Here is a 17228-nt window from a genome sequence, read left to right on the forward strand (position 1 = left end):
ATGGATCGTTATCAGGTTATCACTATCACTTAATACATATATTTTGTGTGGGTTGTATGACGCAAATAGAAAACTGCTATTAAACGTCAGATCAATAACTCATAGCTCGTGGGCTGTGGAGGAGGTAGGTGAAGGAGGTGGAGTCGGCAATAACACAGAATAAGTAATAGTATTATCAATATTATCATACAGAACGGATTACTTAACACTGCAATAAGGTTAGGTTTTACGAAAAAAACCGGCCAAGTGCGAGTCGGACTCGCGCACCGAGGGTTCCGTACTTTTTAGTATTTGTTGTTATAGCGGCAACAGAAATACATCATCAGTGAAAATTTCAACTGTCTAGCTATCACGGTTCATGAGATACAGCCTGGTGACAGACAGACGGACAGCGGAGTCTTAGTAATAGGGTCCCGTTTTTACCCTTTGGGTACGGAACTCTAAAAAAAAGTTTAAATTCTTTTTGAGTGACCATGTTAAAAATAGCATTTACTTTTATGTATGAACCGAAACAAATTTTTTTTTTCGAAATGACATAAACTTATGTAACATTTTTTCCTTCTTTTGGTCTCAGAAATGCGTGGTTAAAATCTCTCGGGTTCCTCGTAGACACATAGTATAGAGACATAATAATATGTGCCATTTTCAACCAAAAGGGTACTTATTGTCGCTTGTCAGTAAGGCGCTATTTCCATATAGCTTCAATTAGAAATCAACCTTATCGACAAGCGACAATGTGGTACCTTTTGGCTGAATTTTAGCAAAGATAGATATAACTCCGTAATAGATGGATACAGTCTAAGGAAAAAACGTGCCTCGAAAATCAAGAAAAATTGATTCTCGTTCAGAGGGCGCTACTAGTTTTGGCCTACAGTCGTATAGATGGCGTTGACGGTTTCGTTTGTTATTTAACAATTTTAACGCATATCAGTGAAAGAACATGGGTCAAAATCATAAAAATAATTAATGCAAATAAAAAAAATCATTTATCTATATTTAAATACATTCTATCGTATTTTTATAAATCTTCATTTTTAGTTTTAAAGTGTGTCGACAGATGGCAGTGAATTTACTGTGGTTACAAAATTTACTATGACAGTACCTCTCTAGTATAAGTTACTCTATGATTTTAGTTAATGATCAACAAACTAACAGCTGTAAACCCTATTTTAAAGAACTTAATATACTCACCCTTCCATGTATATATATCCTGGAAACTTGAAAATTTATTAGAAACTGCCTTGAATTATATACAAAAAGATGTAATAGGAACCCGTGAATTGCGCTATAAAAACAAGCTCTTGCTACCAGCCTCACAACTTAAGATGCTCTCAACCGGGCCTTTTGTAATGTCGATAAAAATATACAATAAATTGCCGGAAGAATTAAAAGAAGAACCAAGTGAAACAGCATTTTACCGCAAGCTAAAACAATTTATATTGTCCAAATGTTATTATTCTCTAAATGAATACTTAGGAGAAATTATAAGTAATACCTAGAATTAAGTGAAAACCTAGATTTATTTTATTATTATGAAAGTGCTTTTCTCCTTATTTGCTGCGCCCAACAGGGTACATAATGTGATCAATAATTAGCCTCATGCATGAAGTTTATATTTGAACGAAATATGTTTTATTCGGATGTTTGTTACCGTTATATCATGTTACAAATGCATTTCCGTTTTTAAATTACCATTTAATCACTTAAAATTATAAATAAAAAGTACAAAAATTTGCCCGCGAAAAGCTAGTGAGCGAAACGCGTGACGTCACGCGTTCGACAGATTAGTGTCATTAGTAGCTAACGTCAGTTGGGCCGCCCAACGTGTGACGTCATCACGCTCTGTCGAATTCGCGCCAAAAATTATGAGCGTTTCAACCGCTCAAAAATTTTCAACATTTTAAATATTTTTTAATAAAATAATGTTAAGGTTTACAAAAGTATTTTTATCATTTCCGGTGTTCCAACGATATAAATTATGAATCCAAAAATAAAAATAAATTCACGCATGGAGCTAATTATATTTATATTCCATCTGTGTAACCATTATGTGCAATAAATGATTGAGTATTGAAAACGTCACATATTATTATCTGATTTTGTTAATCTATCAGAGAATGTAGATACTTTTGACTCATAGTCGGATACGCTATTTTTGATGCTGACCGTACGTGATGTATCTGTATTCCTACTTCCCTAGTGTAAATTTCATTCATTAGCGTGACGTGGCGTGACGTGACGTGACGTTATGTTTGCGTTAACTGTCATTTTGTACGGGATTTTGAGTTTCCAAAACGTCCCGCTTGGCGCGCTGTTCAAAATCCCATACAAAATGAGACAAAGCAAACGCGTCGAAACAGCGTCATTACTAATTTAGTGAGTCTGTTTTCAAAAAAATGATCTGTAAAACGGCAAGATGAGAAGACTTGCTAATAGAAACCAGTACTTGTTATTTCTACGTATCAAAAGGTGTACAATTTCTGCGACTAAATGTATCAATTTTACATTTTTGCGACTAAAATCGTTACCGCCTCTTAAACCTTTAAAGTACAATGATGGATGTAGGTAGCTACAGTCATTGGCCCCTAATTTCGTTTGAAAGGTCACTATTGCTGCCTCAAAAGTTTGAAGGGGCCAATTATAGGGGAACAAACATACCTAAGTATTTATGTTTGAAGTCGGTTGATATTTCCGCATAACTGTTGGGCGAGGTTCACGCCTCTTACTCAGTTAGGAAATTGTCTTTAGCATTCCATTTTCAAGTTTACAATCACTTTATAGTGCTCTGAACTCTACTGTTAATATTTATATTAAGACTAGCGGCCTCGGCTTCGCATGGGTAGGGAACCTTAATAAATTATACACGTAAACCTTCCTCAAAGAATCACTCTATTGATAGGCGAAAAGTTGAAAACCGCATGAATATCCGTTCAGTACTTTTTGAGTTTATTGCGAACATACATACAGACAGACGCGTCGGGGGACAGTGGTAGTAATTAATTATCTTAAATGTATGTATGTAGTATATCACTTTATAGCACATAAAGAAGTTTGTACTCTCTCTAAATACATTTATATCAAGGATCACTCTATGAATACTTCGTCAGCGAGTTCTCTTAGGAAAGTTTCCTCAAGCCACTCAATCACTCAACTCACAATCACCACTCAACTCACTCACCCCACCCACTCCCACCCCTCCACCCACTCTCGTAATTTGTTCAACCTCTTGTCTACAGATCGCAATACATGGCTAGTTTCTAGCCTTTTAAACTTTTGACATTTCACCTAACTTCTATGTCGTACAATTAGTTATTCTGTGCTTCTATCAAGTTAAACACCTAAGACCTACGAGTAGTACAATTATAAATGGGTAAAGCTTTAAACGAAATAAATATCATATACAAAGGAAAAAATGACCTTTATTTTTCCTTTATTTCGTTTATAGTTTAAATAGTAGTGTGACTACTTGTAAAAACACAAATTAAAATATTTTCATAAGAAAGTGATTTATTTTGTTCTTAGGGTAAAGCTTTGCCTCGTTATTAATAAACAGTATAAAAACACTAAATAGTATTTTATACAATCGTGATATAATAGAGAGCTATTCAGTCGAGTACCGTGTGGTGAGTTGCCTAAGTCAGTTACGAAATTGAAAAGCTTGATTATATCACTATTTTATCTTGTATACAATATTTTTTCTACCAGTCAACAAAATAATACTTTAAACTAGTAGAATGATGAGTGAGTGCTGTGTGCAACCCATCATTTGACAATAATGCCGTAAACGAAGGTAGTTTCTCAGTCATCGGGCGCGGAGGGCTGCGGCCCGCAGTCTGCGTTGCGTCAGTCTCTTTAGTTTTTGCAATGCGTGGATCGATGTTTCCATCATGTATCAAATTTTATATTGCTGAGACAATTTCTCTTTAAGTAAAGATATGATTTAACATTCATAAACTGAAAACTAATAAAGAATAATATTCTCGTGAAGTTCACGTGAACTTATCTGGCATTGTAACTCAAATTTAAATTTTCGAGAACCGATCTTACTAGCTGACAGTTAGTGCATAACTTACAAAGGCAAACTAAAATTCTTACCCACGCTTGAGAATCAATGTCTTCAAACTTCTTTATCTCAATAACGAGTTTGACTGTTATTGAGATAAAGTTGTTTTTACTGTTTTACTCCTCGGTACGGAGTGAAACATGTCGAGCGTTTTTCGACTTAAAATACGTGAGTGACCCGTTATATATTTAATAGTAGAATCATATAGTATTTAGCTAAGATACGCGAGCAACCGCGATGTTCTCATACTCGTACGCGTCCGGCCGCCGGTGCCCGGCTGGTCAACGACACCTTCTCGTAACTCATGAGGCCCTGGTACTTGCTCTGCGCTAAATTTAATTTTTCTCGATATTGGCGAGCTTGATTGGTCAATTTCATTTCGATGTATGGAAAACAAGGAAATGGCGATTTTGTCGGTGAAATATTGCGTTTATGTATACCGTTTGCTGTAAGTACAATATTTTTTTAATAAAATGTAAGGAATCGAATGGTACCATTATTGTTTTTCCTTTTTGTATATTTAAAATAAAATCTTACATTTTGAAACTTTGAGTTCCTGTATTTTTTATTATTTTTCCAATATATTTATTAAGGCCGTTCCATCGGTTTGCCGCTGTCTGTCACATTTCGCAAGAAAGAACGGGAAAGATCATGCGCGCCAAGTGTCAATTTTGATCGAATTTTGTCGATTTTTATTTATTTTAAAAACGTTACCCTACAATATCGAAATTTGAAAGCTATGAATTTATTATTTAAGTTAAGATTGTTTTTTCTTCTTTTTTTATTTATAGTACCACATAATAAATAACCGAGTAAAGTTGGATTAAAAGTCCGAGTTAGAGGTTACTTTGGGAATTAATTGTATCGAGCGAAGTGTCATTGTCATTTATTGTGATAAATTGTTTGTTTTCTGTCTATTTAACTACATTCAGTTATAAAATTCGACATGTGTCAACTACCCTATTATCGAGTTTGTTTCAAATGACCCACGCTTCAATTGACCCCAGTATCCCCTAGTACTAGTAGAGATGGGAAAAGCCTGAGATTGAACTTCCCATTAGCCTCAAAAAGCTACACTATAGTTCACGCAATAGTTCATTTTATTAATATTTATAATGTGTTAAATCTTTATCAAGGAACCTAATTACTGATATTATAACACACTTAAAGCGGAAACTCATTCGCTTAACAAGCAAAACTAACCTTGTAATAGTTGTAATAGTATGTATATAATTATAATTCTGATAGCTGTTACATTTGAAGGTTTTCGCCTTTTACCGACATATAATAGGGTTATTAAATATATTAATAACGGGTCACTCACGTATTTTAAGTCGAAAAACACTCGACATGTTTCACTCCGTACCGAGAAGTTTCATCAGGAGCTTGCTTGCTTGAATAGAATAGAATAGAAAACGTTTATTGTATAAATCTACATACAGCACCATACAAGTTTAAAAAGAAGAAGATCTTATACACTAACACGTAAAATTACAAGTAGCTTATACTAACATGCAATAATTACAATATTGATGCTGCTATAGAGGCTACAAATGGACACCACTCAGCATATGCTCTAACATATAGGTATTGCTTGTTTGGGTCTGCGCCGGTCCGTCACCGTCAACGCAAGAGGCAGTTTGCAACCTGAAAACATTGCTAGGCCTTACGGAGGACCTATAGGCCGAACACATGATTGACGCGACAGTATCTCGCCGCGACCCGTCTTTTACTAACTGTATGAATTAAAGGGGGACGTGTAGTCTATGTCGCGGCGAGATACTCTCGCGCCAATCATGTGCTAGCCCAGCTGGGGTGGTTAGAGTAGAGCTACCTCGTTTCACGCAAAAATTCAGGGACCGGCCCGCTATCCCTTATCGGGGTTTTATAAGGGTATTGCATAAGGCTTAACTCACCATACCCTTTGCCAGACGAAACCCTTTGTTTTGCTTTTAAAAACCCTTATATAAAGCTACCACATTTGAGTAATCGGTAGCCCAAATACCCTTACAAAACCCTTATCATCCGCTCACCAACACCTTGCATATTGCTTATAAGGGTTAGCCTTATAAAGGGATTCCCTTTTAGCATATAAGCGTGCTAATTTAAGTCGTCTACCTTGTTCATAAAGCACACATTACTTCGAATCCGAGCGATCATCGGCGGCGACGGCGGCGTTCTTTGACTAGGCACGTATTTTCTTTCCTTTTCATTCACTACCGTAGATATATACTAATCCTGTCTCTTTCACGCTAAGGGAAACCTTTATAAAAAGCGCTTAAAGATAAGGGTAACCCTTATTAAGGGCTAGCCTTATTTTTGGTTAGCTTTTCGGTAAGGGTTAGTCAAAGGTAGGGGTATGAATGGGCTTGCAGTTCAAAAGGGAAAGTCTTTCAATGTGTTAGCCGTGTTTAAGTGTCGCCCATTGAAAGGGTTTTATCGCGGAATGGGTTGTCCGGTCCCTGCGCAAAATAGGCACGATAGTTGTCGAGTTGCGGAAAATGCCCAGAAGCTATATATAGCCGAAAGGGATAGTGCCATATATTAGAAAGGGACTTAAGGGACCCTCTAGGGAATTCGTCCCAGAACCGCTGTCAAACTTCGGTTGTGTAGGAAGTTTCCTTTCTGTACGGTAGTACTATTATTTATGTCGTTTTCAAGCAAAAGGTACCACATTGTCGCTTGCCACAAGGACGCTCCGAAAGGTTTTTCGTATAAAGATACAAGCAATTTTCGTCCATATGGTACGCGACAATGTGGTACTTTTTGATTGAAAGCGTCACATTTATTCGGTGGTATTAGTAGTTATTTATAACGAAACAATACTTGATCACCCACCATGCCACAAAAAGTGTTGTTAGTTGGACCGTGCGCATTGTTTTGTTGCTAACAAGGCGACCACTGGTGCAGAACCTAAGTGTTTGTACAGGATGGCCCAAAAATAAAAAATAAACATATTTTATAAACTGAAATAGATATCATACACTAAAGAAAAAGTGACCAAGTCCGACGGTGGCCGAGGCGGGAATCGAACCCGCGTCTTCAGCTTATGCGGCTAACGTCCTACACACCAAACATTGCATTGGCATGACATCCAAATTGTATAACAAGCTACCCAATTTAATAAAAGATTCCGATATGAGTCTATTTAGGAAATATTTGTTGGACTTTTTGGTACAAAATGCTTTTTACTCTTTAAAAGAATTTTTAAACTATATTCCGCATATTTATTAAATAAATAAATAGGACATTCTTACGCAGATTGACTAAGTCCCACGGTAAGCCCAAGGAGGCTTGTATTATAGATACTCAGAGAACGATATACATAGAAAACACCCAAGACTCGGGAACAAATATCTGTGCTCATCACACAAATAAATGCCCTTACCGGGATTCGAACCCAGCACCATCGGCTTCACAGGCAGGGTCACTACACCCACTAGGCCAGACCGGTCGTCTAAATCGTCGTCGTAGTAATGTATTATAAGGCTGTAACATTATTATTTTTGCATTAGACATGACGAAACCACCAAATGTGACGTTTTCAACTAAAAGGTCAATTTATCAATTATATATATAGATGTCAATCACAATGAAAAAATCAACGATGATCAACTCTGGTCAACGTGGGACTCGAACCCACATCCTTGGATTGCCGGTCCAATGCGTTACCAATTGCGCCAACTGACCATCCGTCAATCAACGCGAATTTAATCATTGCAACTGTGACGATGTCACTAGCGACATCTGCATATTAAGGTTCACAACCTTGACCACCTCTGAGGACATGTGTTAGCGCATGACTTACCTCCAGACCACACAAACCGTTTTAATGTGGTACGTCCCACAATAAAAAAGGAAAAATATATTAACATTTAAAAGGTCAATTGTCGGTTTTCGATAAGGTTGATTTCAAATTGAAGCTTAATTGAAATAACGCCTTATTGACAACCAACAATACCATTTTAGTTGAAAACGGTACAAATTATTTTATACCCGAGCTCACAAAACTTCTACTTGCTGTAACATCTTTGTTTTTATTACATTTCAACAAGTAATTTCAAAAAGGTTCGTGTGACTTCGGTTTCGTGTAGGAAAGAACGAATAACTTACAATACCAGCTCCTTAACCTTGACTCCATCCAACGGCGGGCAGTTCGTATTGTGGGCAATCCCGAACTTACTGACGGCTTAGAACCTCTTAGTCTTCGGAGAGACGTTGGCTCTCTTTGCATGTTCTACCGTCTGTACAATGGGGAATGTTCCGAAGAACTTTTTGATCTGGTGCCATCGTCTCGTTTCTATCACCGCACCTCCCGCCAAAGGAGCAAAGCTCATCCTGACTTCTTAGACACATGGCACACCATGAATAAGCGGGCATCTCGCTCGTTTCTTCCCAGAACGTGCAGAATGTGGAATGAGTTGCCTCCTGAGGTATTTCCTTTGTGCTACGACATGGGATTCTTCAAGAAGCGGGTATTTAGGGTTCTCAAGGGTCGGCAATGCTTAAGTGGCTCCTGTGATGTTGCTTACGTCCATGGGCGACGATGACTGCTTCCCATCAGGCGGCTCGTCTCGTTTGCTGACTATCACATAAATAAAAATTAAACTTTATTTGCAAAGAATAAGTGCAGTCTTTACCTCGACACTGACGTTGACAACCATGTCACGTTTCAGGGTTTTTCGTTCCGTGTCATCTTAGCGTTTCACACGATTATTGTTGTTTGTACTGACGCGACGTCACAATTACAAGTCACAGACGTCACAAAATCCTATTGTTACATGCAACGGCAAAGTTACAGAAGAAAGAAGTATATGTGTCGTTTTCAAGCAAAAGGTACCACTTTGTCGTTTACTCTGACAGGTTATTCGTATAAAGATACTAGCAAATTTCGTCCTTATGGTAAGCGACAATGTGGTACCTTTTACTTGAAAACGTCACATATGCAGCTGGATTTATAAACATCTCGATCAAGATTGCAAAAACCGGGATTTCCTGCCGGCGAGATTAAATTTCCTCCCGCGGACGCTTCGGCTGTGGAATGAGCTCCCTGCCGAGGTTTTCCTGAGGGGCTACAGTATGGAGTTCTTCAAAAAAACCGGCCAAGTGCGAGTCGGACTCGCGCACGAAGGGTTCCGTACCATTACGGAAAAAAAACAGCAAAAAAAATACCTTTGTTGTATGGGAGCCCCATTTAAATATTTATATTATTCTGTTTTTAGTATTTGTTGTTATAGCGGCAACAGATATACATCATCTGTGAAAATTTCAACTGTCTATCTATCACGGTTCATGAGATACAGCCTGGTGACAGACGGATAGCGGAGTCTTAGTAATAGGGTCCCGTTTTTACCCTTTGGGTACGGAACCCTAAAAAGGAAGGTTTTTAAAGGGTCGGCAACGCGCATGTAATATCTCTGTTGTTGTAGGCGTCCATAGGCTACGGTAACTGCTTACCATCCGGCCGTATGCTTGTTTGCCACCGAAGTGGTATAAAAAAAATCTCGGTAAATTACACGAAATTTTGCGAGAACGAGATGATTGCATTCTCTAGTAATAAATAGACATTATATATTGTTTTATACTATTTAATATTTGATTATTTAGTTACATAATATAAGGTAATGGAGTGTGACATTCATTTTGAAGAAGTCACAAATGGTTTTTTATTTTATTTCTGTGTCTGCTTCGCCATGTGTGTAAAGTCGATATGCAGATCCGCACCACCGTCGACTTTAACTATAGTACCCGTGACTAGTTCACTATCCTCGCTTGCTAAGAATGCCACCATCTTGGCTATGTGCTCAGGCTGGCATACGCGACCCATAGGAATTCCTGCGGCCATGTTGGTTAGGAACTCGGAGTATGCCTCGTCGCTGATGCCGGTTATACGTTGGACGAAGTCACTAACCTGTAAGAATAGATGAAGACTTTTTTAACTGGAAGATTAAAAGAACACGCATAACTAAAAGCAGTGCTGTGTTAATTTCCAGATCTCTTCTTCTTCAGTCGGTCCCTCAATACTGAGGATCGTGACATCATGTCCTTCTGCTGAAGACCAGGTTCCTCCATAGGGTTCTGTTCCTCGCCAAGCGCATGGCCTCGTGCAGTTTTAGTTGCATAGGTGCCGTAATTTGAGCACTCCATCTAGTGGGAGGAGGGCCCTGAGGTCTCGTGCCTTCAACTTTGCCCAGCAATTTCCAGATAGCATGACAGTATTTCAACAGTTGTATTCTAACTTCTATTCCCCTCATTTAATAAGGCAAGCGAAAGTTACAGCCACACAACGCTATAACAATCCACATTGAAGTTATAGGTTTTGTTCATCAAAACCGAAATCTTATCTTGTTGGTTAAATAAAACAATGTACCTTGTACCATCGTTGTTTATAAACCCACTAATTATCAGTCCACCGGACGATATCAGCCTGTCAGTTAGAACAAAAATTTGACAGTTCCGAACAACTGACAGGCCGATATCGTCCGGCGGACTGGTAATCAGTTGGCCCCTTAAGAGCTTAACTGACAGGCTGATATCGTCCGACGGACTAGTAAGTAATCAGTGGGCCCTTTCTAGCTTAATTATTTAAACTTACTGTGACTCCAGGGCTCACGGTGTTGACTCTAACGCCTTTAGGAGCTAACTCGAGGGCGATCAGTTTTGTGAAATGGTCCAGCGCAGCCTGAAAAACATTATTAAATTTTAGTTTTAAACATTGGCTGACGTTTTGTTTACCTACGGCTAAGACTAACAAGTCAGGGCGTAGAGGTAAAAGTGCCTCCAAGAGACAATTTCGTCTGCTTTAGAATACAATATGTAAGTTAGAGGCGCTTCCACCCTGGCCGCACTTTTCCCTTTTCTTACAGCGCACTACTCTTGGTTTCAATAAGACCTGATGTCAGAAGCCATATCAGGCTGTAAAACACCTCTTAAGTCTTGAACAAATGGTGATATCCTTATTCCTTACCTTCGACATGTTATAAGGCAGGCTCCCCGCCGCCACCGCAGTACCCCGCTGTACCGGATATGCTGGAAATATTGACGATGTTCCCCTTGGTTTTGATAAGCTCTGGTGCCAATAGCCGCGTGAGGTTGTAAACGCCCCTTAAGCTATGAACTGAAGGTAACCTTACCTTCGACATGCTATAATGCAACACTTAATTAAAAATACGTTGTCATTAGTGAGGTACGAATACTAACATAGTTTTTAGGTTTAGTTTGTAGATTACTAACAAAAATGGATCTTGTTATCTAAATAAATAAACGTTTTATATTTATTTTATAAGGCAGACTCCCCACCGCCACCGCCGTACTGAATAGGCTGGAAATGTTGACGATGTTCACCCTGGTTTTGATTTTGATAAGCTCTGGTGCCAATAGCCGCGTGAGGTTGTAAACGCCCCTTAAGTTATGAACTGAGGGTAACCTTACCTTCGACATGCTATAAGGCAGACTCCCCACCGCCACCGCCGTACCGGATATGCTGGAAATGTTGACCCTGGTTTTGATTTTGATAAGCTCTGGTGCCAATAGCCGCGTGAGGTTGTAAACGCCCCTTAAGTTATGAACTGAGGGTAACCTTACCTTCGACATGCTGTAAGGCAGACTCCCCACCGCCACCGCCGTACCGGATATGCTGGAAATGTTGACGATGTTCCCCTTGGTTTTGATAAGCTCTGGTGCCAATAGCCGCGTGAGGTTATAAACGCCCCTTAAGTTATGAACTGAGGGTAACCTTACCTTCGACATGCTGTAAGGCAGACTCCCCACCGCCACCGCCGTACCGGATATGCTGGAAATGTTGACGATGTTCCCCTTGGTTTTGATAAGCTCTGGTGCCAATAGCCGCGTGAGATTGTAAACGCCTCTTACATTTATGTTAAACACCTGTAAATATTATTTTATTGAGTAGATATTTTAATACTAAGGTAACACTGCTATACTAATAAATCAAATTAGCTCCAATATATATCCCTTTTGATACATCGCCACTGATGAGCATTATTCAATAGGGGATATTACTGCAATGTTCTGCCACCAGAGTGCAGGACTAGCCTCTATGGTTTAGAGCAACTTATATCTACTGTACTTTTAACAGGTTTTTGACATGTTTTCAGAGAGAATAAAATATGGCATTGATGCATCAAGACGGTTTGCTTACAGAGGACCTACCGGGAAACGCAAATCCGAAAATTCGCTATCTGCCCCTTTATCGCTCGAATATACAAGAGTGACAGAGATGTTAGATAAAGAAATTTTCTTGTTTCACGATAAACCCTCAGATTGTGGTAGTGGCGCCCTGGCGCCCCCTACGCAGAGTTTCGCGTAATATTCCCTACTAACTGCATTATTTTTATAATAATTTATTTCAATCTTTTTTTGGCAAGGAGGCTCAACAGTGAGAACGTGAATGAATGTTTACAGAAGCAGCTTGACAGTTTGCTGACAGTTCGTCAACCTTATTGCCATGAGTTGGGTCACCTCTGGTCAGTTACGAGTGTTTTTAGTACATATTCATAAGTAATCTAATTCGGATTACTCCCTCCGATCGCACGTAGATTAATGCATGTCCAATGAATTTATGCAGAGAAACCATGTCAATTTCAATCGTAGGTATAGATTGCCGAGAATGTCATCATCTCAGAACCGTTTTCGGCCATACTGCGTTCTACCGCTGGATATGAAATATTTAAAACAAATATTAAGGCGGTTCCCTGAGCCAGAAGGCGAAAAATCTCCTTATATGATCATGTTTTTCTAAGAGGCGTTGATATTCGTAGACGTGGAAAAACTATATGTAGTTCTTGACTATATTATCTTTAATAACATAGCTTCCGATACACGAATTATGACACTTCGCTCGATACAATTAATTCCCAAAGTAACCTCTAACTCGGACTTTTAATCCAACTTTACTCGGTTATTTATTATGTGATACTATAAACAAAAAAATAAGAAGAAACAATCTTAACTTAAATAGTAATTTCATAGCTTTCGAATTTCGATATTGTAAGGTAACGTTTTTAAAATAAATAAAAATCGACAAAATTCAATGAAAATTGACACTTTGCGCGCATGATCTTTCCCGTTCTTTCTTGCGAAATGTGACAGTGACAGCGGCAAACCGATGGAACGTTAAAGAAATGTATTGATTTTTTTGCAATTTGCACTCAGAATACCGTGAGAAATTTATTAGCAAAATAAAAGCCGGGCGAAACTGTTTTTTTAGCGGCCAGTGCACACGGTGGCTACACCATGCAGGATGATGCAGGTTTGCCATGTAGTTGTGCCAATTTCGAGAACGTTCCCATGGAAAATTTTCTCGAGCGAGAATTTTCCATAGGTAGAAAACGAGGAACATTCTTGAGAACGGCATAACTCGCTGGTATGCTCTCAAGTTAACTGACAAATGCAATTTCTACAAGTCACAGTGACACAATTGTAATTTGTAAATGATAGCCACAGAGGTGCGGTCTGACCATTAGACTCTGGCCACGCTAAAGGAGCCCACTGACTATCAGTCCGCCGGACGATATCGGCCTGTCAGTTGTTCGGAACTGTCAAATTTTTGTTCTAACTGACAGGCCAATATCGTCCGGCGGACTGATAGTCAGTGGGCCCCTTTACGCTACGCTACGCCACGCTTTTCACAAACTTGGCAAAAAAATGCAACGAATCATCACCTACCTATAGGCTATAGCCTTATCGTCGGTATTTGTTCTAGTATTGATTTAGATAGTATAGTGTCATCGGTGCTCATGTGGTCAGAGTATCTATACTATCTATCAGATAAGATTAGAATAAAAGCGCAAATAATAATATTTAGGTATCCTTGCCTCCCGCTTGAACCACATATGAGATAACACCCTTGTAAGTTGTAACTCAGCCCTAATTAAGGGAATTTATCAACTTGCAGCGCCATCTATCGCGTCACTCAAGTACTAATGTCGCCCGGTTGCTAGCGCTCGGCTGCTTTCTCGTCATCGTCAGTACGCCTTTGTAACTCAGCCGAGCAACGTTTACAAAGCAACTTTAAAAAAGATCGAGAAATTTCAAATCGTGAAAATGTTTTGAATACTTTCGACTTCGTGACATTCCGCTCGGTGCCAATACGTAAACTATTAGAAAAAAAAACCGGCCATGTGCGAGTCGGACTCGCGCACGAAGGGTTCCGTACCATTACCGAAAAAAACAGCAAAAAATCATGTTTGTTGTATGGGAGCCCCATTTAAATACTTATATTATTCTGTTTTTAGTATTTGTTCTTATAGCGGCAACAGAAATACATCATCTGTGAAAATTTCAACTGTCTAGCTATCACGGTTCATGAGATACAGCCTGGTGACAGTGGTGACAGACAGACGGACAGCGGAGTCTTAGTAATAGGGTCCCGTTTTTACCCTTTGGGTACGGAACCCTGAAAACTAGGTAAAGGTTATGAAATAAAACTATGAAAACGGATTATATCGCGTATATTGAATTTATACTACATCCCGACGTTTACGTTTTATTTCATGAGTAACTATCGCGGTAACCGAAGACAATATTAGGTAAAGGTTTTTATTTTTTCTGTTTTAGAGGGGGCGTCAAGACAGCTAATTATATGGATGGAAACATCAGATATGACGCAGCGCGCAAAGTTTGCGACGGAACATTAGGCCGGGTTTTAATTTTATCTTTTATCTCAATTACTCTCAAAATATACTTCTGCTGAAAATTTGTTGCTCGTCCGATCGTTTCCTTTTTTCCTGGCTTTGCTATTGGGTTTCATTTCATTTCATTTATTCATAAACAATACAATTGTGTCTGAATGTTACCTTATTACCTAAATAAATCATGCCTATTTACAACTAATTTACAATTTAAAGATGAATATTTACGATTTTACAATAATACCTATAGTCATAATACAAAATTGAGCCTATTATTAATACCGAACCCAGGTAAACCCAGCTTAGGTAAACCCAGAACCCATAATTAGGTTCTGGGTTTACCTAATTTCACTTTGGAAGTTGTCCTCACCTTATCAAATATCGCCATGTCGGTCCCCGCGAGGTCCGTCCGTGCGCCCACTCCTGCATTGTTTATCAGAACGTCTAATCTGAAAAGTTTTGAGGAAGTCATTATAGTAGTTTATGTGTCTGTTACATAATGAAAGGCATTAAAATACGAGTGCGGGTTTATGAAACGAGCTGAAAGCGAATTTTGTAAAATCACACGAGTGTTTTATTCCCTAGTACAGTTTGATACACTGTTTTATCTACACACATATTATAAGTTCCATATGAACCGCATATAACGACCGTCATTGCGGCATTTGATCACACACCCAATAAAACGTCATCTCGACTGATACTAAGTACAACTAAGCATAATGACACGGCAAGTCGTGGCATTGGCTTCCAGCATTAACCAAGTCAGCATCCATAGGCATAGGTTTAATTTGCAAAGGCACTAATGATTCGACAGAGAAGATATTTATGAGGAATTTTTTACGGTTAAAATTCCGTGAAAGGTAATTGAAGGTACCTTCCGTAATGATCCAACGTCTCCTTCGCCGTCCTCTCGCACCCCTCGTCCGTCGACAGATCAGCTACGATCTCCAGCGGCCGCCCTGCGCTTGCGACTGCGACTGCGCACGCGTCTGCGACTGCGCGCAGCTTCCCCGCGTTGTTGCGACCGACGATCGCAAGTCGCGCGCCGCGCTCGGCGAATAGTAACGCTATGGCTTTGCCGATACCGGCGCTTGCACCGGTCACTAGTACCACTTTGTTTTCGAAACTCATTTTAAAAGGAAAACTAAATTCAAACCTTCTGCTAATAATCTGTTTTTATATTCCAGATACTAAAATGACAATTCAATTGGCCAATTTACCCAATCATCCTGTTTTTGTACCAATTTTGTACAAAAATTATAAATCGGACGGGCAAATTGGGGCAATCGAACTGAGATCGTGACCTCAAAATGATAATCGTTTATCGCCAAACGTAAATAGAAAATAAATTTGGATCGGGATAACAGGGGCCCATTTCTCGACCGGTATTAGTCTAATATTATTAGTTTGTTGCCATGGTAACCCATACGATTTGGCAGTTCGTGGACTTACGTATTAGTCTAATACCATTCGAGAAATGGGCCCCGGATGCGACGAAGTCATCATTTCAAAAAAACAATTGTCACTTGGCTAGGCTTGCTATTTTAGTATCTAGAATACGAAAACAGTTCTTACGTATGCGACGTTTGTCTTAAGACTAAAGATAAAAATTATAAAACTGTTTATTATAACTGTTATCGGTATAGTTATCGCACAGACAATGACTTGGATGTCTTATATAAACGAAACACTGAATGAATACCTTATCTTAATTAGAGTTACTTTGTTCATAAGTTTTTTGTTTTTGTAATTTTGGAGACTCATTTGCTGAATAAATGTACAAATACATTTACAACAATTAGAATTGCGTCAGTGTCACTAGCTCGGAAAGCCGACTTTTATCCTTTAAAACAAGCTGGTAAAAACGCATTTTATCCACTAGTAGCTAAAGTAATTTGACCTTGGATTGAGCGTATTTAAGCCGCTAATCGCTATTTTTGGCCGTAAACTCTTACTTTCTAGAGTATATATCTTCTTAACGGTTCGACAAAACATTATGAAAAAAATATATATGAATCTACATTTCATGTACAACATTCCTAACGTTTGACTTTTTCCCTGTGACTTATAGATTCTCCATAAAAGGAACATTACGACAGGCCGTTTTGCGACTAACTTTGCTTATATCTCCTAAACGGTTTATTCGATTAAAGTTATTTTTAAACTAAAATAAACGTTTTAACAGGCACTACAAATGCAACGTTTCATAATGATAAAAAATCATTTTTTTTTAAAGGAATCGAATATTATTCAACATTTCGTGCGTATGTAGCTCGAAAACGGCGTGGCCGGCAGTCGTGTGCTAGCTTTGGGAAGAGGAGGCTGTGTCTCTCGTCGCTCCGTGCCTTCCTTGTAATCTGTATGCTTGTGATGAGCCCAAGTGTAATGAAATTGGAGTTATTGTGGCCAAAGACTAAATAACTGCAGAAAGTTGATTTGGTTCTGACGAGCTTAACACGGTGTTTCGCAGCCTATTATTACGAAAATAATGACAATATTTCAACTTATGC

At 38.9% G+C, this 17228-nt stretch overlaps 2 protein-coding genes across 3 annotated transcripts in view; one reads left to right on the forward strand and one right to left on the reverse strand.

Annotated features, from left to right (window-relative positions):
- LOC134742656 (vesicular glutamate transporter 1) overlaps positions 1–17228 on the forward strand; it is a 62594-nt gene that overhangs the window by 15637 nt on the left and 29729 nt on the right. The gene's annotated exons all lie outside the window — the stretch shown is intronic.
- Positions 9662–15917, reverse strand: LOC134742845 (3-oxoacyl-[acyl-carrier-protein] reductase FabG-like). The gene is made up of 5 exons (XM_063676028.1): positions 15593–15917; positions 15086–15164; positions 11804–11950; positions 10659–10745; positions 9662–9974 (listed from the first exon to the last, which is right to left on the reverse strand). Exons 1-5 carry the CDS (start codon positions 15847–15849, stop codon positions 9735–9737), a joined length of 810 nt encoding a protein of 269 aa, XP_063532098.1. The 5' UTR covers positions 15850–15917; the 3' UTR covers positions 9662–9734.

Source organism: Cydia strobilella, chromosome 7, assembly GCF_947568885.1.
Source record: "Cydia strobilella chromosome 7, ilCydStro3.1, whole genome shotgun sequence".
Taxonomy (NCBI): domain Eukaryota; kingdom Metazoa; phylum Arthropoda; class Insecta; order Lepidoptera; family Tortricidae; genus Cydia; species Cydia strobilella.